General features: G+C 53.0%; 1 protein-coding gene across 2 annotated transcripts in view; it reads right to left on the bottom strand.

Annotated features, from left to right (window-relative positions):
- SPPL2A (signal peptide peptidase like 2A) overlaps positions 1–24905 on the bottom strand; it is a 121001-nt gene extending 96096 nt beyond the window's left edge. For both annotated transcript variants that reach the window (XM_075345827.1, XM_075345828.1), the window contains exon 1: positions 24586–24905. In XM_075345827.1, the coding sequence (XP_075201942.1) occupies positions 24586–24636 (51 nt within the window). In that variant the 5' untranslated portion in view covers positions 24637–24905. The remainder of the gene's footprint in view (positions 1–24585) is intronic.
- Positions 24906–26455: the final 1550 nt, after the last annotated feature.

Here is a 26455-nt window from a genome sequence, read left to right as displayed (position 1 = left end):
ATTAGGAGTCTGGGTTTGGTGAATGCCAGGAGAATGTTACCAGCCTGACTGCATTGTGGTAACTATAAAGTTTGGTGGACGAAGGATAACACTATGGGTTGTTGTTCTGAGGTTATCCAAAGCCCTTTAGTTCCAGAAAAGGGAAATCCTACATTTTCGGCATAACTAAAGATTTTGGACCACTGTAAACTTCAAACTTTGTTGGAACAGTTTAGGGACGGCCCTTCTGTGTTCCAGAATGACTGTGGACAAAGCAAGGTCCATAAAGTCATAGTGGGGGGAGTTTGATGTGGAAGAACTTGACTTGCAGCAAACAAAAGGCCGGAACCTCAATCCCCATCAAACACCTTTAGGATGAACTAGAACAGAGATGGTAAGATCGGTCCTCTCGTCTAACATCAGTATCTGACCTCTAAAATATTCTTCTAGATGAAAGACCAAAGACCTCTTCCAAATCTTATAGAACGTCTTCCTAGACGAGTTGAGGCTATTGTAGCTGCAAAGGGGAGTGAACCTAATATAAATGCAGAAATAGCAGATAATTTCTGGTAATAGCAGATTACCAGAAATGGTGCCTACAATCATTGCGATACACAAGATACATGATGTAATTGTCTTATAGAGATATTTCCATAATATCATCTAAAATGTATTGATGGAACCATTCTCTGTTTCTTCACTCTGTATTTCCACCATGTTCACTCCATATAATCGAAAATGTTTAGTAATATTAACAAAAAGTATACAACACTATACAGACATGGAGTCTATACACCTTCTATATGGATGGCACAGCCGGTCTTGATTATTGTAGGACTCCTTCACAAGTAAATAAAACCATTAGTGCCCAAGTACTGAATAATAAGTTCCCCATGGTTGTTCAACGCTACTAAATTGGTATTTGCATTTGATAGATAAAGTATGGGGTAAGATCAAACAGGTGAGACAAGTAACAGGGTTCACTAGATATACCCCCATGTGGGACAACCCCAACATTCCGCAAATTTTATCCCTTAAAGAATTCAGGCAATGGAGGAGAATTAGTATCTGCTACCTCTCCCAAGTGATGGATGGAAACATATTTAACCCCTTCACAACCATGGACGGATCTTTCCGTCATGGATCGTGTCCCGGTAAGCCCCGCCCCCTGCCGCGGGCAGGCGGCGTGGATCGGCAGACATATCAGCTGTTTTCAACAGCTGACATGTGTGCCTACATGTTCCGAGTGGAATCGCATTCCACCCGGAACATTAACCCCTTAGATCTCGCTGCCAAAGTCTGGCAGCGATATCTATATGCGCGCGGCCATGTTTTTTACTTACCGCCGCCCCCTCCGGACGTCACGTGAGTGATCACGTGACGTTCGGTGGTTGCCATCGTAGCACAGGGTCATGTGATGACGCCTGCTGCTATGAAGTTCAAATCACCCCCCTTTCCCCCCATTGAAAATTAAAGGGTTAAAAAATAAATAAATATACACATATTTGGTATCGCCACTTTCAGAAATGCCCGATCTATCAAAATATAAAATCAATTAATCTGATTGGTAAACGGCGTAGTGGCAAAAAAATTCCAAACGCCAAAATTACGTTTTTTGGTCGCCGCAAGTTTTACGCAAAATGCAATAACAGGCGATCAAAACGTAGCATCTGCGCAAAAATGCTACCATTAGAAACATCAGCTCGAGACGCAAAAAATAAGCCGTCACTGAGTCATAGATCCCAAAAAATAAGAACGCTACGTGTTTCGGAAAATGGCGCAAAACGTGTGCTACTTTTATTGGACAAACTTGTGAATTTTTTTTAACCCCTTAGATACAAGTAAATCTATACATGTTTGGTGTCTACACACTCGCACCGACCTCAGGCATCATACCCACACATCAGTTTTACCATATAGTGAACACCGTGAATAAAACATCCCAAAAACTATTGTGCAATCACACTTTTTTGCAATTTTTTCCACACTTGGAATTTTTTTGCTGCTTTCCAGTACACCATATGGTAAAACTTATGGTTTAATTTAAAAGTACAACTTGTCCCGCAAAAAACAAGCCCTCATATGGCAAGATTGACGGAAAAATAAAAAAGTTACGGCTCTCGGAAAAGGGGAGCAAAAAACAAAAACGCAAAAACGGAAAGTGCCCCGGGGCTGAAGGGGTTAAGGCTATGTGCGCACGTGTGCGTAATTCATGCAGTTACGCTGCGCTTTGAAGCGCAGCGTAACTGCATGCATCCTGCATCCCCTGCACAATATATGGAGATTGTGCAGGGGCCGTGCGCACGTGGCGTCTTAGAGCGCACCACTTCGGCTGCTGCCCGAAGCGCACGTTCTAAGAAGTGACATGTCACTTCTTCCGGGCGCTTTGCCGGCAGCCCCTGCTCTGTCTATGGCAGGAGCTGCAGGCAGAGCGCACGTTCTCTGCCGGCACCATGCGCTTCAGAACGGAGCTTTTCAGCTGCGCTCTGAAGCGCACCTTTTAGGTGCGGTGCAGAGCGCACACGTGCGCACATAGCCTAAGACTTTTGAAGTACTGCTAAAAGACTTCCCACTGGGACATAGTATGTTTTATAAATACCTGCAGCTACGTCACGCATTTGAATCGCAGAACAGAATAACACCAATTGTTATACAATTGGATAGTGTACTTAATATATTAGGGATGCAGAGAGGGACAGCAGGATGTATATCGATGGTCTACGGGGGACTTCTGTCCATGTCGGTTGGGAGGCAACAAATTGGGGCATATGCAAGGTGGGTGGAAGATTTGGGAGAAATTGGGGAGGAGAAATGGGAGTCTATTTTGCAATATGTCATCAAAATATCTCTGAGCGAGGCGAAACGGCTATCGCAATTATATGTTATATACAGAGTATATAGAACCCCCGTGTGGATGAAGAAAGTGGGAGTGAGAAAAGATTCCAAGTGTCCAAAATGTACTGTGAAAGAAGCAGGGATCATGCACATGTTGTGGGAATGCCCGTGTTTACAAGGGGTTTGGATCACAGTGTTAAATTTAATTCAATCAGTGATGCACCTACCCAGAAACCCGCTGGTGTGTGTGCTGGGCTATGTGGATGAAGTGGGGAACCCGCTGGTGTGTGTGCTGGGCTATGTGGATGAAGTGGGGAACCCGCTGGTGTGTGTGCTGGGCTATGTGGATGAAGTGGGGAACCCGCTGGTGTGTGTGCTGGGCTATGTGGATGAAGTGGGGAACCCGCTGGTGTGTGTGCTGGGCTATGTGGATGAAGTGGGGAACCCGCTGGTGTGTGTGCTGGGCTATGTGGATGAAGTGGGGAACCCGCTGGTGTGTGTGCTGGGCTATGTGGATGAAGTGGGGAACCCGCTGGTGTGTGTGCTGGGCTATGTGGATGAAGTGGGGGGGGATGAACAAGAGAAACTGGCAGTGGCACGATTGTTGTATGCAGCAAGGAAACTCATTGCCTTGTATTGGCCATCTGAAAAAGCACCGACACGGAAGGAATTTGTTGAAAAAGTGAATTATATTAATTTATATGCAGAAAAATGTTTACATTAAAAGGGGAAGGAAAACTCAATACGAGAAGAGAAGATCTGGAGCAAGTGGCTGGACTTTCCAGGATTAGCGTCATCTGATCTACTGAAAGATAGGATATTTAGACTATAGGTAGGAAAGGAAAGATCGCAGTGGCTGAGAAATAAGGAGGGCAGGTCATTATGTGAATAAAGAGGGATGTAGAGAGTGGAGGGGTGAGACTGTCGACCGGAAGAGGGTGGGGGGAGGGGAGGGGGTATGTGTGAGGACTACCCTCACAATTTGTTATGTTTATGAAAGTTTTAAAATGCAATAAAAATGTATCTGATTTAAAAAAAAAAAATTGGTATTTACATGAATATTTTGGTGTGACACTGACAGTGCATCTGAATAGAGTTGAGTGAACCCGAGGTTTGATGTTCGGTGTTTAAACCCAAAACTCTTTTTTTTTTTGTTGTAAAGTCTGTGTTTTGTTTGGAGTTTAGGTGCTTTACATATGCAAACCACTTGTGCGAGCATTGCTGTGCTTGGGTGCGCTCAGTGCTCAGCCCAGTGCGAGACGATCAAACACTGTGGCTAACAAAAGCCTTATCTGATGTAGTATATACAAAAATGGAAAGACCCCACTCAGCCGCCCCTGAAAGTGATCTGTTCATGGCTGGCTCTATGCGGGCGGAGGCCCGAACTGCTCAATTAGTCACTTCCATTGGGGTTCAGGTCAAGTCCTGGTCCCAAACTGAACTTAAGGCCTCTTTCACAAGTACGTGCCTCCAGTACGTGTATGGTCCGTTTCCTCACGTACCGGAGACACGTACACACGTAGACCTATGTCTTCCTATGGTATCGGACACACGTATGTATTTTCGCATGGAACGTGTGTCCGTTCCGTACATACGGGTGTCCATATGTTTCTCACGCCGACATGTCCGTTTTATCTCCGGCATCATGGGTGTCACACGGAACGCAAACATGTCACACGTAACACACACGGACCACACGGATGTGTTCCGTGTGACACACACTGGAGAAAAGACATGTGTCTGCGAGAAAAAAAAACAAAACATTACTCACCTTCTCCTGCCCTCCTGTCTCTGCTGCTGCTGCTGTCACTTGCTGCCGACCGCCGCTCATTATGCTCATTGAATATACACTTCACTGCGGCCGGAAGCAGCAGCAGAAAGTTGGCAGGACCGGAGACCGAAGTTCAGCACCACGGACAGCAACGCCAGGGACAGGTGAGCAGAAAGTTCCTGTTCTCCGTGTGTTAACACGGATAACACACGGAGAACACACATAGGGCATGCACACAGCACACCGAGGGCAATACGCACCTTTGACACGTTCATGAAAAACGTGCGTGATTTTCACGGACGTGTAAAAGAGGCCTTATTTAAAGTCCGGTTGAACCCGCCGAATCAAAACTTCCACGGATTGGCTCATCTCTACATCTGAACACCCAGTTTCGTGCCCCCTCCGCCCTGTATTGAATCTTTCCTCCGAAGCTTAACTTCTAGAGTGAACGTTCTCAGTTACACCACATGCATCAAAAAAAAATATCTCTTTCAAATCAGAGACACGCAGAGGTCCAGCAAAGATATCCAACAAAGACCCAGATAAGTCTTTGGGCGCTGTTTAAAAGATCTAAACCACATATGCATTTTCTCCGGACTTCCCATCTATTTGGTGCCATGGAAGGCCATTTTCTGGTGTGCTTGCTTTGGAGATTATCCTCATTTTCACTAGCTATACTTCCTGACAGTTACTGGGTTCCCCCCCCCCGTTTCCTGTCGGTTTCATTTCAGTGTCCCAATGTGTGCTGCCATGTTTGTGGTGTCGTCAGGGGGCGCTGTCGTAGGCTCTGCCTCTCCATGGAGCGAGGGGTCTTCAGTGACGCTTGTTTCGGGGGCGGTGTTGTCACTTCTGCATCCCTGGGTGTCTTTCCGATGCGATGTCTCAATCCCTGATTACTTTGTAATGTGCACGGCGTCTGGACTGTTGTCAGTTTGCGCATGGTGGTGGGCTGGCAGTAGAGCAGTGTCACTATCCCCGGCAATGACCAGTGATGTCACCTGCGAGGTGGCGCTGATCTCCACCACCAGGTGTAGTGATGCCTCTCTGCTGCCAGCTTGCTGCTATTCGTGGGTTGACAGCGGTCCGAGAGCTGTGCTTGTGCTGCGGTAGGAGACAGCAGGTGGGGGTTGGAATGCTGAACTGTGGGGAAGCTTGGAGATACAGTGTTAGCGGCGCCGCCCTTGGGGCAGGGTTGCTGGTGGCACTTTCAGGAAGGTGAGGAGGGTGTAGTGGTAGTTGCAGCCTCTGCCCCTTGATGGCGCTTTAGGTGTCCTGGCATGGGCTGGGATGCTCAGGCGAGGTGTGACATGAGATGGAAAAAGTAGGACCCACGGTGGCTGTTGAATGGTGTGGTTGGGGAGCGATAGGAAATTTCTGGAGCGAGTGTATTAGGCTGGGGCCACACGAGCATTAATGCAAGTGCATCACATGACACTCGGCTCCCGCTCTGCTGGAGTGTAATCACAGTGTCATTATAATGTGATGCGAGGCTGCGATCGTAGCACAGGTGTGGAGGAAAGGGGAGGCGCTGCAAAGGAGAGGGAGGGATTAATCTCCCTATCTCCTCCATTATAAGCTGATGCGTATATCGCACTGCACTCTGCTGTAATACGAGTGCAATGTGATGTTTCTCTCGCACCCATAGACTTGTATGGGTGGGAGAGAAAACTAATCGGATTCCACCTGCATCATGCTGCGATTGTTTTCTCGGTCAAATTAGGGCTGAGAAGAGAAAAAAAAAAAAAAAAAAAAAAAAAAAAATCGCTCATGGGAGTTATGGGGGTAACATAGGTCTGAGTGGAATGCGATTTTTTTTATCTGATTCCACTCACTCACTCAGTTTTACTTGCCTTGTGTCCTTATCCTTAGACAATGGTTTGGATTGTGGGACTAGATAGAAGGGAGGTTGGGAGAAAGGTGGTTTTCCTTCGGATCACCCCTTTAAAGCTATGTGAGCACTGAGCGTTTTTCACTTTGATTTTGAGCGTTTTTCGGTTGCCTTTTTGTGCCATATGGGCTCAAAACTGCATGACTTTTCTTCCCCAGCAAAGTCTATGAGTTTTCATTTTTGTTGGCCGCACACAACTTTTTTTTCGCTGCGTTTTTGAGCTTAAAAAAATATGGACATGTCAATTCTTTCCTACGTTTTTCTGGGTTTTTCCCCCCATGAAATGCATTGGAAAAACGCAGAAAAATGCAGTGATCAAAAACGCAAAAAACGCAGCCAAAAAACGCACCGAAGCGTGGTGCTTTTTTGTGTTTTTCTGCGTTTTTAGCGGCCAAAATCGCAGCGTCAAAAAAACGCTCAGTGAGCACATAGCCTAATAACGGTCTACAAATATCTGAAGGGATGTCACAGTGTAGAGAGCTTCTTAATCTCATTTGCACATGGAAACACGTGAAGCAATGAAATGAAACTGAAAGGGAGAAGATACAGGTTAGATATTAGAAAAAACATTTTGGGTATGTGCGCACTAGGCGTTTTTTTCACGCTGCGTTTTTATGTGCGTTTGTCTCAAAAAACGCACCCGCGGCTAAAAAAACGCACCCGCGGCTAAAAAAACGCATGCGTTTTTACCGCGATTTGGTGCGTTTTTTGCTGCGTTTTTGCTCACTGCGTTTTTAATCAGTGCACAATGCCATTAAAGATTGTTGATGAAAAAAAAAAAGCTCTGATGTCATTTCCTTCTTCAAAATGTTCATTGTATGCAGGAGAGCAGACAGCTGCAGAACTAGTGTATGCAGGAGAGCAGACAGCAGCTGCAGAACTACAAGGCTCAGCATCCTCCATCCAGGACTGTATGCAGGAGTTTTTTGCCCAAAAAGAAAAAAAAAAATGACATGGGCTTCGCTATATTTTTGTATGCTAGCCAGGTACAGCAGGCAGCTATGGGCTGCCCCCAACCCCCAGCTGCCTATTTGTACCCGGCTGGGAATCAAAAATATAGGGAAGCCCTTTTTTTTTTTATTTCATGAATTTCAAGAAATAATTAAAAAAAAAAAAATGACATAGGCTTTGCCCAATTTTTGAGTCCAGCCAGGTACAACTAGGCAGCTGGGGATTGGAATCCGCAGTGCAGAGTGCCCATGCTTTCTGGGCACCCCCACTGCGAATTGCAGTCCGCAGCCACCCCAGAAAATGGCGCTTTCATAGAAGCGCCATCTTCTGGCGCTGTATCCAACTCTTCCAGCTGCCCTGATGCCGGGTGGCTCGCTGGGTAATAATGGAGTTAGGGCTAGTTGTATATTATCAGCTGGCCCTAAGCCCGAAATTCATGGTGTCATGCCAATATTAGACATGACCACCATGAATTTCTAGTAAAGATAAAAAAACCACAACACACAGAAAAATATTTTTATTATAAATAAAACACAACACAATTAGTGACTCCATCTTTATTAAAATATAGAACCCCCCTCCGCAGTAATCCTGGGTCAAGGGTCCCGCGCCGTCCAATCCGGATCCAATATCATCTGATCGGTTTGCTGGAAGGCAAAGCAATCAGATGATGTGTCAGGTTCTAGGGGCTGAAGCACATCACACTTCAGCTGATTGTATAAAAGCCGTTTATACAATCAGCTGAAGCATCAGTGCAAAAAAAATAAAAAATAAATACTCACGTCTGTGCTGATTACCGGCAGCTCCTGCAGCGATCGGATGAGAGTCTGATCCTGTCCGATCACTGCAGGAGCTGCCGGTAATCAGCTGATGAAGTCTCCTGACGGCAGGATCAGCTGATAGCCGGCCGGGCGACACCGTGAGAATTACGATCAGCTGATGCGTCAGGTGACTGCATCAGGTGATCCACCGCCAGGTCCTGCAAGCTTCGTACGTGCCCCGGGGAGACTGCACACAGCCAAAGCGGCGGTACCGGGACAGGAGGTGGGAACGGGCATGGCACCGGGACCCTGCAGACAGGTGAGTATATATGACATTTTTTTTTTTTCTACTGTTCACTTTTGTTTTCGCCGCTGCCTCCACCTCCCGCCCGGACATGGCGCCGCACGGAGCTGACATGCACAGGACGGGAGGTGGAAGCAGCGGTGACGGTACCGGGAAGATTCCTGCTTCTGTGTTTACCAACAGAAGGAATCCTCTTCCTGTACACGTCACTTTACTGCCCACCCCTTGCGTTTATAGCTGCGTTTTTAGTCATAGAAACGCAGCTATATGTGTTTTTCATTGCGTTGTTGAACATCTCATTGAACTCAATGGGTGAAAAACGCAGTGAAAAACGCAGAAATAATTGACATGCTGCATTTTTGTGGTCACCACAAAAACGCAGCTACAAAAAAAACGCTGTGTGAGGACAGCACTTCTGAAAACCCATAGACATTGCTGGGGAAGCAATGTCACTGCGTTTTCAGCACAAAAACGCGGTAAAAAACGCCGCTAAAAACGCAGCAAAAACGCCTAGTGCTCACAAGGCCTTTGACAGTGAAGGTGATTAACGAGTGGAGCAGGCTTCAATGGAAGTCTTCAAAGAAAGGCTGGACAGTGATCTTTATGAGATGGTTTAGTGAATCCTCCATTGAGTAGAAGGTGGGACATTATGACCCTGGAGGTCCTTCCAACAATACCATTCTACGATTCTAAATCTCTAATACGGTCGTGTGCATAAAGCCTAAATCCCCAATTCATCATTGCCTTTGCACCTGTGTTTTGCACCTTTTCTTTTGTTTATTGTGCATCCTATTAATTATACTATTTGCACCTTTTCTGGTACTTTATTTTGTATTCTCACATGGTTTTTTTTATTTTGTTTTTTTTTTATTTCTGCAAAGTAGACGGAGTCCAGCAATTCCAAATTTGATTTGATTTTGGGCTGAATGATGAATTTGGCGAAAAATGGCAACTAATACACGAGAAAAAAGAAAAGTGACCTAGAATTAGCTGCAAACGATGAATCAGGACCTAACTTTAGGACATAAACATCACATTTGGGACTCTAAAGGCCTCTTTACACGCTGCGACATCGCTAGCGATGTCGCTAGCAATCGCACCCGCCCCCCGTCGTGCATGCGTCACGAGCAAATCACTGCCCGTGGCGAACAATATCACTAGTACGCGTCACACGCACATACCTTACTGACGACGTCGCTGTGGCCGGCGAACAAACTCTTTTTTTTTTTAAGGGGGCAGTTCATGCGGCGTCACAGTGACGTCACACAGCGGGCCACCAATAGAAGTGGAGGGGTGGAGAGCAGCCGCATTAACATCACTCCCACTTCGTTGCCGGAGGACGCAGGAACGCTGTTGTTAGTTGTTCCCGGGGTGTCACACGTAGCGATGTGTGCTGCCTCAGGAACGACGAACAACCTGCGTTCAAAAAGATCAACGATATTTGGGAAAGGAACAACGTGTCAACTATCAACGATTTTTGACGTTTTTCGGATTGTTAGCGGTCGCTCGTACGTGTCCCACGCAACGACGTCAGTAACTACGCCGGATGTGCGTCACAAATTCCGTTACCCTAGCGATATCTCATTAGCGATGTCGTTGCGTGTAAAGGGGCTTTTACTTGTAAAACCATAAACCAAAGACTCAAGCTGCCATCCATAGGAGATGGAGGTCAGGCAAATGAATATATGGCTGACAGTTATCTCTCCCAACTCCACCCTACATGTAAACGTTCGGTCAGGCATTTTCAATAGCAAGAGGGGGACATCAGTCACCATCTAATCTCCCCTGAGAACAGGAGGATCTCAAGGATTTATATTCAAACTGTCCGATCTTGCTCTTCCCTGACGGTGGGAGTTGGGTGTCCCAATACACAGCACATGGTTCACTAGAGACCTTGACTCAGGCTACATCCACAAATCTTTTTGTCACAGTCCGAGCAAGGACTATGATGCACGGAGCTGTCACGTGTCTCCTAGCCATAGTATGGAGGACTCTGGGTGACCATTTATTAAATTTAGCATTGTGGCTTCAATTGAAAACAGGAGTTGTCCTCAATGGAACCCTCCCTTCCCCTCTCCCGTATCCCAAAAAATAGAAGTCCCCTTTAAGCACTGCTAGATGTTAGGAGATATTTTTAGGGGATATAGTATCATTATATAATCCAGTAATGGATGACTCCTGATGCCAGGACCTGTTATTTCTAACACAGCATTAATTAAAATCCCCGCCTGCCCATTGGCTTGTTGTTAAGCCAAAAGCTCCTTATGTGTAATACAGATGGTACACCGGTACTCTTATAATACCCAGTGCAGATTATCCAGGGGATCTGCCAAGGTATCTCCTAAATCACCACAAGAGAAATTGTGGCTTTTCATGTAATACCAATAGTACACAGTTTTTGTGTTTCTAATTTACCCCAGGAAACCTTAAAGGGGTTGTGGAGCTTTAGGTTACAAGTTTGCAGCGATGCTACGAAACTGCAGACTTGTGAATCCTCAAATAGCCACGCACTGTAAGGATTCTCCGGTACCGGAAGCAGCAAACACGTGAACCCATGTAAGTGATTTAGATACATACGGCAACGTAACGACTAGATGGCAAAATGAGGAATTAAGAAAGGTCGGATACAGTCTAGTTGGAATGTAGTCGGTAGTATGCAAATCACATACTTGCAGTCACATGACAAACCTGTTCCCGGCACCAGAGGATCCTCATAGAGCGTAGTGTGTGTAATGTGAGGATTCACAAGTCTGCAGTCACGTAGAGTGACACATAGAGGGACTGCAGACTTGTATTCTAAGTTTGAACAACCCATGATACATTTTACTTCTTCATAGGCTGCAGTTTGTGATGTAACTTTTGACTTCTGTCTTGTCAGAAGTGGTGGTCACAAGATGGTGCTGCAGAATAGGAGAGGCATCGGTTAAAAATGAAAACACCGGAAGGTGAGTCTATTACTAGGTGCAGGGGCCTTAGATTAAAACTACCACTCCACCACTGAAGAAAAAAAAAAAAAAAACAACAAAAAACACTGCACTGGAGCCTTTACAGACGGCAGCAGTGCTGTCATGCCTACAGAGCATGTGACCGCTGGAGCCAATCACTAACCTCAGTGGTGATGTTCGCTTGCCAGTACATAACTACTGAGGCCAGCCAATAGCCAACAATGGTGACAACCAAGATGACAATACTATATTTATTCACCATTTTTGCTCTATGTTAGATTTGTACGATCTGCATCTGGTTCTGGTGCTTGCCCAGCTTTAGGGCTCATTTACATGACCGTTCCATTTTTGCGGTCTGCAAAAAATGTTCCTTTTTTTCACGGATGCATCCGTGTGGCATCCAAGTGACAACTGCATCTGTCCTGTTCCGTATACGGTCAGTGTGTCTCCCATTTTTTTTTTTTTTTTGCGGACCACAAAAAAAAAAACGGAAGGAGAGTTACAAGCAGTCCAGGGTATCTGTCCAGATGCTGGTCCCCATATAAAGTCTATGAGGAACAGAATCTGGGGCAAAGGGGTAGGAGCAAGCGCTACATACTCACCGATCACCGGGGTGGCTGTCACACTGCTCCCGTGGCAGCCCTTTGATCTTCTCGAGCCAGCTGCGCATTAGGCTCATACATATTGACTCCTCCTCCCGTCTGTAATTGGTTACAGTCAGACGGGCCCCCCACACTGAGGGACAACTATCTGACTGCCAACAACCACAACTGCCGGAGGGCGGGTCTATATTGTACAGTACAATAAATTAAATTTTTTTAAAAAAAAAAAAACAGCGTGCGGTTTCCCCCAATTTTGATACCAGCCAAGATAAAGCCTCACAGCTGCTGGCTGGTATTCTCAGGCTCGGGAGACCCATGTCATTGGGAGCCCCCCCAGCCTAAAAATATCAGCCAGCCGGAATTGCCATATCCATTAGATGCGACAGTCCTGAGACTTTACCAGGCTCATCCTGTTGCCCTGGTGCGGTGGCAAACAGGGTAATATATGGTGTTGATATCAGCTGTGTAATGTCACCTGACATCAAGCCCAGAGGTTGTGATGTCACAGCGTCTATCAGATACCCGACATCAATAACCCAGTCAGTAATAATAAAAAATAAAAAAAGACAAATTTTTATTTGAAAAAACACTCCCCAAAACATTTTCTCTTTCCCCAACTTATTGGAAAGAAAAAACAAATCCGTGTTCGGCGTAATCCAATAAGGGGGTCTCACGACGATCCATACTCCCGGTCACAGTCAGTGAAGAACAGAATGTTCCCCATTGGCTGGGAGAGCAGTGCAGTGACCTGAGCTAACATCAATAGGTCAGGCCAGATCACTCCAGGGCATGAGCAGCACTGACTTCAGGTGGTTAGCGAGGTACATTACCTGTGGTGATGGAAGCCACTGCACTCCTGACATCAGCGCTGGTCACTGAGTTCAATGACCACTGCGATCACAAGGAAGTATCGCGAGGGGCCCGTGACGTCACCGCTAGTCACAGTCTCAAGCCGCCCGTGAGAGGTAATCTGAGATTGCGGCGGGCATGGAAGTCAGTGACAACCGCTGACGTCAGGAGTGCAAGATTTCATCAATGCAGGTAATGAACTTTACTAACGGCAATGCTCATCATCCCTGCGGCTGCTCGCACACTGCTGTGCGGGCAGATGCTGACACACTGCAGTGCGAGCTGCCACAGGGCTGGCATGGGGAGTGGGAAACATACTGCAGGGGCACTCGAACGGAAGTCACACGGAAGTGCTTCCGTGTGGCTTCCGGGGATTTTGCGGACCCATTGATTTGTATTGAGTCACGGTTTGTTATTACGGAACAGAATAGGACATGTTCCATAATAACGGAACGGACATACAGCATCCGATGTGTTTTTTTTGTAGGATCGGATGCACACGGAAGTGCTTCAGTGTGCCATCCGATCCTACACAAGACATTGAAAAGATGGAACGGTCGTCTGCATAAGCCCTTACACATAGAACCCGACTGCTTATTGTATTTGCAACTTTTTTTTGTCTAGTTTTCTTCTTTTCATCTCTGCTTTTTTATGGTCTATTTTAAATGTGCCTGCTATTCCGAGCAGAGTTGGGGGGGGGTGTTCCAAACATTTTTCGGCTGATTCATCCATTGCAACTTTTAAAAAGTCACAACATCTGGCACAAATGTAGTTCATCCACCACTACCACTTGGAGTAATTTTTATCCAAACCGGATATTGTGGCTCACTTTTTTGCAGTTTTGATAAATGTGCCACTTTGTGCACTAAAAAGGCTTAAATAGGTTGAGAGCAAAAACACAGAGCATTTTTCTATTTGTGCACAATTTGAGGGCTGTGAGCGACATTTTGAAAAATGTGGAGCAAAAAACAGCAACGAATACAAGACGAAAACTAAAAATGTGTTATGATGAATGAATTTATTTATTTTTTTTGGGTTTTTTTTACTGCACTATTCTAAATCCTGTTTTGTATAAATATGTGACTCTTCAGATTTTGTGTTATACCATGCCTGATGAAGAGACCTGAGTAGTCTCGAAAGCTTGCTATTATTACCATCTTTTCAGTTAGCCATTAAAAGGTATCAACCACTGAGGACTTTCTGTTCTTTTAAACAATTTTTTTTGAATGAATGAATGAATGATGATGGTGATGATTTGGGGCCATAGTTGTTAGGAATATCCACAGTTCTAGATATCATAATACAATAAATTCCAGTATAACAAGTCAAACGGGAACAAAAGCCACCGACTTATCACGTTTTATGGGCGGCGCTGTGATTTTCATCAGCAAGATCCTGCCCATAATCTCATGCCCGCACTTTCCCCTGTGCCTCTTTCCCATCTAGCCCTGGAGCAGGAAATAGATGGGAGGAGCGGAGCAGGACACCACCGATCATCTGGTCATCTGGCCAGGTCATGCGCAGAACGGTGGAGGCAGAGGGGAAAGCGCGGGCACGAGATTATGGGCGGGAGCTTGCTGATGAAAATCACAGCGCCGCCCATAATCTCGTGCCTGCGCAACGTCACCAGCGGTCCCACTGTGCACAGTCCCGCTACAGTGGCACGGACGCACTGGGCGGCGTCCTGAGGTATATAAATGAGCGTTGGGGGACAGCCTAAAGCGGCAGGAGGAACAGGAACGGACAACAGACAGCCCGCCCCAGTGGTAGAATTAACAAGATTTTCAAACTGAAAGGTACCACTTTATAAACTATTTATTTTGATCTAAAAGGAGGCAGAATAACTATAGGAACCTTGCTACAATGCAGCCCAGGAGCTGCAGAAGGGGAAACTTTTAGGTTTAGGGCAAAATTTCTGCTGACAGGTTCCCTTTAAGCCTCTGTCACTCCAGCTCTATTTCCGGCCCAGTTCCGCCTGCTCCTGCTCAACTTATGGCTAGAGATGAGCAGACCTGTGGAAGTTCTCTTCGGCGGGTGCAGCCAGACTTTTGGAAAAATTTGGTTTGGGGCCCGGACTTGACCTGAGCCCCAATGGAAGTCACTGGGCAGCTTGGGTCTGCGCCCACATGTAGCCAGCCATAAACAGAGCACTTCCAGGAGTGAGTGGGCAGGTTTCTTGTTATTTTGTGTTTATTTGTTGTTTTTTTTTTTGCTTTTTAATTTTTGTGTGCACACTATATCTGATCACACTGTTGTTATCCCCAGTGCAAGCCGAGCAAACACTGCAAGCGGCTCACACTGGGCAGAGCAAAGCAATTCTCACACGAGTAGTGTTCATATGTAATGCATCCAAACCCAATCTCTCTTGGGGGGTTTTGGTTTTTTTTTCTCTTTAAAGTCTGTGTTCAGTACGATCACCGAATCTTGGGTTCGCTCCTCTCTACATTTGGCTCCTTTGCCTGAAGTCACACAGTATAGAGGCTGTCAGTCAAGCAGGAGGCGGCGATGCTGGGCAGGGAAATGGATCTGGAGTGACAGAGGCTTCAGATCTACAAATAGATCTTCAGCCTCAATTGTAGATCAAGTCAAACACCGATTTCCCAGTAATGGAGGAACGGACTGGCCATGTAAACGTATTGCTGGACTTGTCTTTGAAAGAGCTACATGGACATATAAATAGTTTAGGGGTGAAATCCATCTGACAGATTCCTTTTTAGAGTTAGGCAATTCCCTTGTGAAATGTTGAAGTTAAAAGGATTATTTTCAAGCATGTTAATCAATAAAATTGCAAAGTGCTTGTCAAAACAAGCATTACCGGTCAATAGAAATTCTCAAGAACAGACGGCTTTTTACATTTGTTTATGGCTCGTTGCCTAGGTTACCAACCACTGCTGCAATCTATCAGCGATGGCAGAAAATGCACTGCTGGAAAGCTTATGCGCTGAAGCTGCCCCGGATTCCAGCTAGTGTCAGCGCACCTGTACTCCTCCGATACTGCAGAGACAAGGTCGCCTCCCTATAGGAGCATCAGAAAATGCACATTTCAGGCAAGTGTCACTGGTAAAAACTGTCAATCATATAGGAGTACCCCACCCTCAAGCAAGTGGGAAGCCTGGGGATCGGAGAACTCCTGTAGAAGAAGAGACCACCTCTATAAAAGATTTTTTCCATATAAGTTAGGCGCTAATATGGAGAGCGGCAGCACACGTCAGATCCAACCCCATCAGCATAGACAGAGCCATGTACCACTAATTCATTTGCAGAAAAATAAGTGGCCACGTGCCGAGTTCACCGGTGAGAGCAGCTGATTGTTGAGAGTCAGAAGCTGGAGCTATGGCGATTGAAGCGGCTTCATTCTATAAATGGGATGTCAACACAAGACAACCCTGCTAACAGATGTGAATAAATACAATGCGCTGTCCATGACACGATGGAATATGTAATTTAATACTACATTACTAATCGCATCCAGGAATTCCAAACGCTCATTAATCAGTGCGATAGGAGGATATTTTCTCCGGAGTCGTCCTTTGATGTTCTCTATCCTTATACCTTTTATATACTTTGTTACCCCCACGTAGTAACCCACATTGCGTTTATCCAGCATCTCTAGTATTACTTGTAGATGAGGAAACACACTGGTAACACTGCCTTCAGGAACCGCACTGATCACATCTCTGTACACACCGGGCGTAGAAGGCCAAACGGAACAGGCAGCGTATACATCCTACAATGGTAATATTAGAGACGCGAGGTTCTGTCATCAATGCTCATCACACATGGATGTGCTTTATAACCGTTCTTTTTGGTCTGTCTAATAAACCGTGAGCCAGGCAAGGCCCTTCCTCAGTTATACAGTATACTCAGTTTTAACCCAGTGAGGACCGGTTAAAGGTCGGAATTGAATTTCAATTGACACAAAAATGTAAGAAAAATTTTAAAACTGCAAACTTGTCTAACCACAATTGATGACAGAACCGAAAAGGATCCAGTTTCTCTGCTACTGCAATATGTTACTGCCTGCCTATTGTCTATGCAATCCTTGGCACTGTCAGGAAGATCAGAGCCCCGGGACTGGCCAGAGACAGTATCAGTACAGTGGTCTCAGCAGGCTGGTGTGAGTGTCAAGGCCAGTGCCCCGGGAAAAGCCGAAGGGTTGAGAGAGCGCTCAGGTCTAGGCACACCAAAGGGGTGGGAGAGGGAGGCGGTGTAGGACTGGCCGGAGCACCGGGCGAGGGAGGCGGTGTAGGACTGGCCGGAGCACCGGGCGAGGGAGGCGGTGTAGGACTGGCCGGAGCACCGGGCGAGGGAGGCGGTGTAGGACTGGCCGGAGCACCGGGCGAGGGAGGCGGTGTAGGACTGGCCGGAGCACCGGGCGAGGGAGGCGGTGTAGGACTGGCCGGAGCACCGGGCGAGGGAGGCGGTGTAGGACTGGCCGGAGCACCGGGCGAGGGAGGCGGTGTAGGACTGGCCGGAGCACCGGGCGAGGGAGGCGGTGTAGGACTGGCCGGAGCACCGGGCGAGGGAGGCGGTGTAGGACTGGCCAGAGCACCGGGCGAGGGAGGCGGTGTAGGACTGGCCAGAGCACCGGGCGAGGGAGGCGGTGTAGGACTGGCCGGAGCACCGGGCGAGGGAGGCGGTGTAGGACTGGCCGGAGCACCGGGCGAGGGAGGCGGTGTAGGACTGGCCGGAGCACCGGGCGAGGGAGGCGGTGTAGGACTGGCCGGAGCACCGGGCGAGGGAGGCGGTGTAGGACTGGCCGGAGCACCGGGCGAGGGAGGCGGTGTAGGACTGGCCGGAGCACCGGGCGAGGGAGGCGGTGTAGGACTGGCCGGAGCACCGGGCGAGGGAGGCGGTGTAGGACTGGCCGGAGCACCGGGCGAGGGAGGCGGTGTAGGACTGGCCGGAGCACCGGGCGAGGGAGGCGGTGTAGGACTGGCCGGAGCACCGGGCGAGGGAGGCGGTGTAGGACTGGCCGGAGCACCGGGCGAGGGAGGCGGTGTAGGACTGGCCGGAGCACCGGGCGAGGGAGGCGGTGTAGGACTGGCCGGAGCACCGGGCGAGGGAGGCGGTGTAGGACTGGCCGGAGCACCGGGCGAGGGAGGCGGTGTAGGACTGGCCGGAGCACCGGGCGAGGGAGGCGGTGTAGGACTGGCCGGAGCACCGGGCGAGGGAGGCGGTGTAGGACTGGCCGGAGCACCGGGCGAGGGAGGCGGTGTAGGACTGGCCGGAGCACCGGGCGAGGGAGGCGGTGTAGGACTGGCCGGAGCACCGGGCGAGGGAGGCGGTGTAGGACTGGCCGGAGCACCGGGCGAGGGAGGCGGTGTAGGACTGGCCGGAGCACCGGGCGAGGGAGGCGGTGTAGGACTGGCCGGAGCACCGGGCGAGGGAGGCGGTGTAGGACTGGCCGGAGCACCGGGCGAGGGAGGCGGTGTAGGACTGGCCGGAGCACCGGGCGAGGGAGGCGGTGTAGGACTGGCCGGAGCACCGGGCGAGGGAGGCGGTGTAGGACTGGCCGGAGCACCGGGCGAGGGAGGCGGTGTAGGACTGGCCGGAGCACCGGGCGAGGGAGGCGGTGTAGGACTGGCCGGAGCACCGGGCGAGGGAGGCGGTGTAGGACTGGCCGGAGCACCGGGCGAGGGAGGCGGTGTAGGACTGGCCGGAGCACCGGGCGAGGGAGGCGGTGTAGGACTGGCCGGAGCACCGGGCGAGGGAGGCGGTGTAGGACTGGCCGGAGCACCGGGCGAGGGAGGCGGTGTAGGACTGGCCGGAGCACCGGGCGAGGGAGGCGGTGTAGGACTGGCCGGAGCACCGGGCGAGGGAGGCGGTGTAGGACTGGCCGGAGCACCGGGCGAGGGAGGCGGTGTAGGACTGGCCGGAGCACCGGGCGAGGGAGGGGGTGTAGGACTGGCCCGAGCACCGGGCGAGGGAGGCGGTGTAGGACTGGCCGGAGCACCGGGCGAGGGAGGCGGTGTAGGACTGGCCGGAGCACCGGGCGAGGGAGGCGGTGTAGGACTGGCCGGAGCACCGGGCGAGGGAGGCGGTGTAGGACTGGCCGGAGCACCGGGCGAGGGAGGCGGTGTAGGACTGGCCGGTGCACCGGGCGAGGGAGGCGGTGTAGGACTGGCCGGAGCACCGGGCGAGGGAGGCGGTGTAGGACTGGCCGGAGCACCGGGCGAGGGAGGCGGTGTAGGACTGGCCGGAGCACCGGGCGAGGGAGGCGGTGTAGGACTGGCCGGAGCACCGGGCGAGGGAGGCGGTGTAGGACTGGCCGGAGCACCGGGCGAGGGAGGCGGTGTAGGACTGGCCGGAGCACCGGGCGAAGGATGCGGTGTAGGACTGGCCGGAGCACCGGGCGAGGGAGGCGGTGTAGGACTGGCCGGAGCACCGGGCGAGGGAGGCGGTGTAGGACTGGCCAGAGCACCGGGCGAGGGAGGCGGTGTAGGACTGGCCGGAGCACCGGGCGAGGGAGGCGGTGTAGGACTGGCCAGAGCACCGGGCGAGGGAGGCGGTGTAGGACTGGCCAGAGCACCGGGCGAGGGAGGCGGTGTAGGACTGGCCAGAGCACCGGGCGAGGGAGGCGGTGTAGGACTGGCCAGAGCACCGGGCGAGGGAGGCGGTGTAGGACTGGCCAGAGCACCGGGCGAGGGAGGCGGTGTAGGACTGGCCAGAGCACCGGGCGAGGGAGGCGGTGTAGGACTGGCCAGAGCACCGGGCGAGGGAGGCGGTGTAGGACTGGCCAGAGCACCGGGCGAGGGAGGCGGTGTAGGACTGGCCAGAGCACCGGGCGAGGGAGGCGGTGTAGGACTGGCCAGAGCACCGGGCGAGGGAGGCGGTGTAGGACTGGCCAGAGCACCGGGCGAGGGAGGCGGTGTAGGACTGGCCAGAGCACCGGGCGAGGGAGGCGGTGTAGGACTGGCCAGAGCACCGGGCGAGGGAGGCGGTGTAGGACTGGCCAGAGCACCGGGCGAGGGAGGCGGTGTAGGACTGGCCAGAGCACCGGGCGAGGGAGGCGGTGTAGGACTGGCCAGAGCACCGGGCGAGGGAGGCGGTGTAGGACTGGCCAGAGCACCGGGCGAGGGAGGCGGTGTAGGACTGGCCAGAGCACCGGGCGAGGGAGGCGGTGTAGGACTGGCCAGAGCACCGGGCGAGGGAGGCGGTGTAGGACTGGCCAGAGCACCGGGCGAGGGAGGCGGTGTAGGACTGGCCAGAGCACCGGGCGAGGGAGGCGGTGTAGGACTGGCCAGAGCACCGGGCGAGGGAGGCGGTGTAGGACTGGCCAGAGCACCGGGCGAGGGAGGCGGTGTAGGACTGGCCAGAGCACCGGGCGAGGGAGGCGGTGTAGGACTGGCCAGAGCACCGGGCGAGGGAGGCGGTGTAGGACTGGCCAGAGCACCGGGCGAGGGAGGCGGTGTAGGACTGGCCAGAGCACCGGGCGAGGGAGGCGGTGTAGGACTGGCCAGAGCACCGGGCGAGGGAGGCGGTGTAGGACTGGCCAGAGCACCGGGCGAGGGAGGCGGTGTAGGACTGGCCAGAGCACCGGGCGAGGGAGGCGGTGTAGGACTGGCCAGAGCACCGGGCGAGGGAGGCGGTGTAGGACTGGCCAGAGCACCGGGCGAGGGAGGCGGTGTAGGACTGGCCAGAGCACCGGGCGAGGGAGGCGGTGTAGGACTGGCCAGAGCACCGGGCGAGGGAGGCGGTGTAGGACTGGCCAGAGCACCGGGCGAGGGAGGCGGTGTAGGACTGGCCAGAGCACCGGGCGAGGGAGGCGGTGTAGGACTGGCCAGAGCACCGGGCGAGGGAGGCGGTGTAGGACTGGCCAGAGCACCGGGCGAGGGAGGCGGTGTAGGACTGGCCAGAGCACCGGGCGAGGGAGGCGGTGTAGGACTGGCCAGAGCACCGGGCGAGGGAGGCGGTGTAGGACTGGCCAGAGCACCGGGCGAGGGAGGCGGTGTAGGACTGGCCAGAGCACCGGGCGAGGGAGGCGGTGTAGGACTGGCCAGAGCACCGGGCGAGGGAGGCGGTGTAGGACTGGCCAGAGCACCGGGCGAGGGAGGCGGTGTAGGACTGGCCAGAGCACCGGGCGAGGGAGGCGGTGTAGGACTGGCCAGAGCACCGGGCGAGGGAGGCGGTGTAGGACTGGCCAGAGCACCGGGCGAGGGAGGCGGTGTAGGACTGGCCAGAGCACCGGGCGAGGGAGGCGGTGTAGGACTGGCCAGAGCACCGGGCGAGGGAGGCGGTGTAGGACTGGCCAGAGCACCGGGCGAGGGAGGCGGTGTAGGACTGGCCAGAGCACCGGGCGAGGGAGGCGGTGTAGGACTGGCCAGAGCACCGGGCGAGGGAGGCGGTGTAGGACTGGCCAGAGCACCGGGCGAGGGAGGCGGTGTAGGACTGGCCAGAGCACCGGGCGAGGGAGGCGGTGTAGGACTGGCCAGAGCACCGGGCGAGGGAGGCGGTGTAGGACTGGCCAGAGCACCGGGCGAGGGAGGCGGTGTAGGACTGGCCAGAGCACCGGGCGAGGGAGGCGGTGTAGGACTGGCCAGAGCACCGGGCGAGGGAGGCGGTGTAGGACTGGCCAGAGCACCGGGCGAGGGAGGCGGTGTAGGACTGGCCAGAGCACCGGGCGAGGGAGGCGGTGTAGGACTGGCCAGAGCACCGGGCGAGGGAGGCGGTGTAGGACTGGCCAGAGCACCGGGCGAGGGAGGCGGTGTAGGACTGGCCAGAGCACCGGGCGAGGGAGGCGGTGTAGGACTGGCCAGAGCACCGGGCGAGGGAGGTGGTCTAGGCTTGGACAGAGCACTGGGGAAGGAGGCAGTCTACGACTAGCCAGACAGCGGGACGATGGAGTTGGTCTAGCCCGCGTGCCAGGCAAAGGAGGCGGTCTAGGACTGGACGATGCATAGGGCAAGGGAGGTGGTCTAGCCAGAGCATCGGGCGTGGGAGGCGAACTAGGTCTGACCAGTGTGTCGGGGCGAGGGAGGCGGTTTAGGACTGGCCGAAGAGTGGGGCGAGGGAGGTGGTCTAGCCCGAGCGTCGGGTGAGGGAGGCAGTCTAGGCCTAGCCAGAGTGCCGTGTTAGAGAGGCAGTGTAGGACTGGTCGGGGTGAGGGAAGTGGTCTAGGACTGGCCGAGTGCTGGGCAAGGGAGGCAGTTTAGGCCCGGCCGGAGCATCGGGCGAGAGAGGCGGTGTGCGACTGGCTGGAGCGCCGGGCAAGGGAGGTGATGTAAGACTGGCTGGAGCGCCGGGAAAGGGAGATGATGTAAGACTGGCTGGAGCGCCGGGAAAGGGAGGTGATGTAAGACTGGCTGGAGCGCCGGGAAAGGGAGGTGATGTAAGACTGGCTGGAGCGCCGGGAAAGGGAGGTGATGTAAGACTGGCTGGAGCGCCGGGAAAGGGAGGTGATGTAAGACTGGCTGGAGCGCCGGGAAAGGGAGGTGATGTAAGACTGGCTGGAGCGCCGGGAAAGGGAGGTGATGTAAGACTGGCTGGAGCGCCGGGAAAGGGAGGTGATGTAAGACTGGCTGGAGCGCCGGGAAAGGGAGGTGATGTAAGACTGGCTGGAGCGCCGGGAAAGGGAGGTGATGTAAGACTGGCTGGAGCGCCGGGAAAGGGAGGTGATGTAAGACTGGCTGGAGCGCCGGGAAAGGGAGGTGATGTAAGACTGGCTGGAGCGCCGGGAAAGGGAGGTGATGTAAGACTGGCTGGAGCGCCGGGAAAGGGAGGTGATGTAAGACTGGCTGGAGCGCCGGGAAAGGGAGGTGATGTAAGACTGGCTGGAGCGCCGGGAAAGGGAGGTGATGTAAGACTGGCTGGAGCGCCGGGAAAGGGAGGTGATGTAAGACTGGCTGGAGCGCCGGGAAAGGGAGGTGATGTAAGACTGGCTGGAGCGCCGGGAAAGGGAGGTGATGTAAGACTGGCTGGAGCGCCGGGAAAGGGAGGTGATGTAAGACTGGCTGGAGCGCCGGGAAAGGGAGGTGATGTAAGACTGGCTGGAGCGCCGGGAAAGGGAGGTGATGTAAGACTGGCTGGAGCGCCGGTAAAGGGAGGTGATTTAAGACTGGCTCGAGCGCCGGGCAAAGGAGGTGATGTAGGACTTGCTGGAGCGCCGGGCAAAGGAGGTGATGTAGGACTGGCCAGAGCACCAGGTAAGGGAGGAAGTCTAGGACTTGCCGAAGCGCCAGGCAAGAGAGGACACATAGGACTGGCTGGAGCATGGAGCAAGGAAGGCGATCTAGGACTGGCCGGAGCGCCAGGCGAGGGAAGTGGTCTAGGACAGGCCAAAGCACGGGGCGAGAGAGGTGGTCTAGGACGAGTGCCAGGCGAGGGAGGCGATCTAGGACTGGCTGGGGCACCGGACAAGGGAGGCGGTCTAGGACTGGCCAGAGCGCAGGGCAAGGAAGACGACATAGGACTGGCCGGAGCATGGAGCGAGGGAGGCAGTTTAGGATTGGTCGAAGCGCCGAGTGAGGGAAGCGACATAGGACTGGTAAAACACCGGGCGAGGGAGGCGGTCTAGTACTGATCGGAGAGCTAGAGAACAGAACTAGGGAGGCGATCTAGGACTGGCCGGAGAGTGGGGCGAGGGAGGTGGTCTAGGCCTGGCTGGAGAGCGAGAGAGGAGGTCTAGGACTAGCCGAAGCGTTAGGCGAGGGATGTTATCTAGCCCAAACGTCAGGTGAAGGAGGTGGCCTAGGCTTGCCCGAAGCACCAGGCGAAAAAGGCGGTCTAGGACTGGCCGGAGTGTTGGGAGCGAGGGAGGTTGTCTAGAACTGGCTGGAGCACCGGGTGAGGGAGGCAGTCTTAGACTGGCCGGAGTACAGGGTGAGGGAAGCGGTCTAGGCCTAGCCTGAGTATGGGGCCAGGGAGGTGGTCTAGGCTTGGCCAGAATGCTGGGTGAGGAAGGCGATCCAGGACTGGCTGGAGGGAGAGGAAGGTGGTCTAGGCCGAGCGACAGGCTAGTTAAGCGGACGAGGCCCAGCCGGAGGGCGAAGCAAAGGAGGCGGTCTACGATTGGCCGGAGTATGGGGCGAGGAAGGCGCTCAAGGCTTAGCCGGAGCGTCGGGCGAGGGAGGCGGTCTAGGACTGGTCGGAGTGTCGGGCGAGGGAGGCGGTCTAGGACTGGTCGGAGTGTCGGGCAAGGGAGGCGGTCTAGGACTGGTCGGAGTGTCAGGCGAGGGAGGCGGTCTAGGACTGGTCGGAGCGTCGGGCGAGGGAGGCGGTCTAGGACTGGTCGGAGCGTCGGGCGAGGGAGGCGGTCTAGGATTGGCCAGAGTGCAGGGCGAGGGAGGCGGTCTTGGATTGGCCAGAGTGCAGGGCGAGGGAGGCGGTCTTGGATTGGCCAGAGTGCAGGGCGAGGGAGGCGGTCTTGGATTGGCCAGAGTGCAGGGCGAGGGAGGCGGTCTAGGACTGCCTTAGCGCCAGGCGAGGGACTGGCCAAAAAGGGTGAGTGAGGACGGTGACAGGAACTGCCTTGAGGGTGACAATACTTGATATCGGGGCCACATACATTTCCACAATTCCATAACATAGACCATTGCTGACCACTAATAACATAGATGTGATATATTATGATTATCATGGAATTATCTGTGTGGACTACAGGTCCCAGCACAGCTCTGGTGACATCTGGCATTATACACATTATATACATTGTCAGTGTCGCCGCACACATCCATAGTGTACACGGGTGTCAGTACTTACCTGCGGTAGGTGCAGCAGCAGTATGACGCCCAGCAGAGCGGACAGCTCCATTTCAGCTGTCAATCACGACAGTCAAGACAAGCGGCCGGGCCGGGGTTTCATGTAGGCAGAGCCGCACTAATGTGTCAACAATAAGAATGGCTCCTTTCTGCGATCTTCACTTCCTGTCGGCCGATGCCTCCCTGTAAGGAGGCGGAGGACAGGCCGGCAGCTCCCGGATTTCCGTCTGACACCGATGTGCCCGGGGCTAGGACACCGCTGAGACCGGAGCAGTCAGTCCAGTTCCCGGAGCCTCCTACCGGGATCTGCGTAGCAACAAGTGACGCGTAGCCGTGGACGCCTTGGGGTTTTCGGCGCATGCGCGGCTGGATTACGTAGCATTCCCTGGCGTTGGCCATTGAACTTTCGGTCACGAGTTATAATTTCCGTGTCAGTGAAAAGTTGTGTCACGTCCCGAGGAAAAAACACCACACAAGATTTGTCTGAGGAGGTGGACACAGCCTATTAGCCTGGAGTCACACGTCAAGTTTTTGTTTTTAGCTAAATCCAGGTTATATAGGAAAGCTCCCCAGATAGCCATTTATAAAGAAAGGAGTGAGCCCAGTCATCAAGGGCTGGGGCCGGAATTATGGCGGGAATAGAAAGGGAACAAAACGTTTAGAGGAACTAAAATACAAAATTTGCACTTTTTGGCTGTTTTTACCCCTGCTCCAGCTACTCATACATTAAACCAGGGATGGGGAACCTTTTTACTGCCGGGGGCCATATGGAATTTTCTACCACCCTTCAGGGGCCGCACAAAATGATCAACTTGAAAAATACCCTGCTATATAAGGTCAAACAATTAATTAACTCACCCTACTATGATGGCTGGAGCTCTGATGTTTGGTGATATTGATCTTGTTTTTTCACAACTGCTTTTCCAGGTTTGTCTCGGTCCGGAGACACTGGGGCGCATACACATCGCAGGAGACACTGGGGCGCATACACATCGCAGGAGACACTGGGGCGCATACACATCGCAGGAGACACTGGGGCGCATACACATCGCAGGAGACACTGGGGCGCATACACATCGCAGGAGACACTGGGGCGCATACACATCGCAGGAGACACTGGGGCGCATACACATCGCAGGAGACACGGGGGCGCATACACATCGCAGGAGACACTGGGGCGCATACACATCGCAGGAGACACTGGGGCGCATACACATCGCAGAAGACAATGGGGTGCATATACATCGCAGAAGACAATGGGGAGCATACACATCGCAGGAGGCACTGGGGCGCATACACATCGCAGGAGACACTGGGGCGCATGTACATCGCAGAAGACAATGGGGCGCATATACATCGCAGGAGACACTGGGGCGCATATACATCGCAGGAGACACTGGGGCGCATATACATCGCAGGAGACACTGGGGCGCATATACATCGCAGGAGACACTGGGGCGCATATACATCGCAGGAGACACTGGGGCGCATATACATCGCAGGAGACACTGGGGCGCATATACATCGCAGGAGACACTGGGGCGCATATACATCGCAGGAGACACTGGGGTGCATATACATCGGAGGAGGCACTGGGGCACATATACATCGCAGGAGGCACTGGGGCGCATATACATCGCAGGAGGCACTGGGGCGCATATACATCGCAGGAGGCACTGGGGCGCATATACATCGCAGGAGGCACTGGGGCGCATATACATCGCAGGAGGCACTGGGGCGCATATACATCGCAGGAGGCACTGGGGTGCATATACATCGCAGGAGGCACTGGGGCGCATATACATCGCAGGAGGCACTGGGGCGCATAAATTACAGGAAACACTGGGGGTACACAGGAGGGGCTGGTGTGC

The sequence above is a fragment of the Anomaloglossus baeobatrachus genome, chromosome 4, assembly GCF_048569485.1.
Source record: "Anomaloglossus baeobatrachus isolate aAnoBae1 chromosome 4, aAnoBae1.hap1, whole genome shotgun sequence".
NCBI classification, from domain to species: domain Eukaryota; kingdom Metazoa; phylum Chordata; class Amphibia; order Anura; family Aromobatidae; genus Anomaloglossus; species Anomaloglossus baeobatrachus.
The sequence above is the reverse complement of the archived record's forward strand: the minus strand, read 5'-3'. Positions and strand labels throughout refer to the sequence as shown.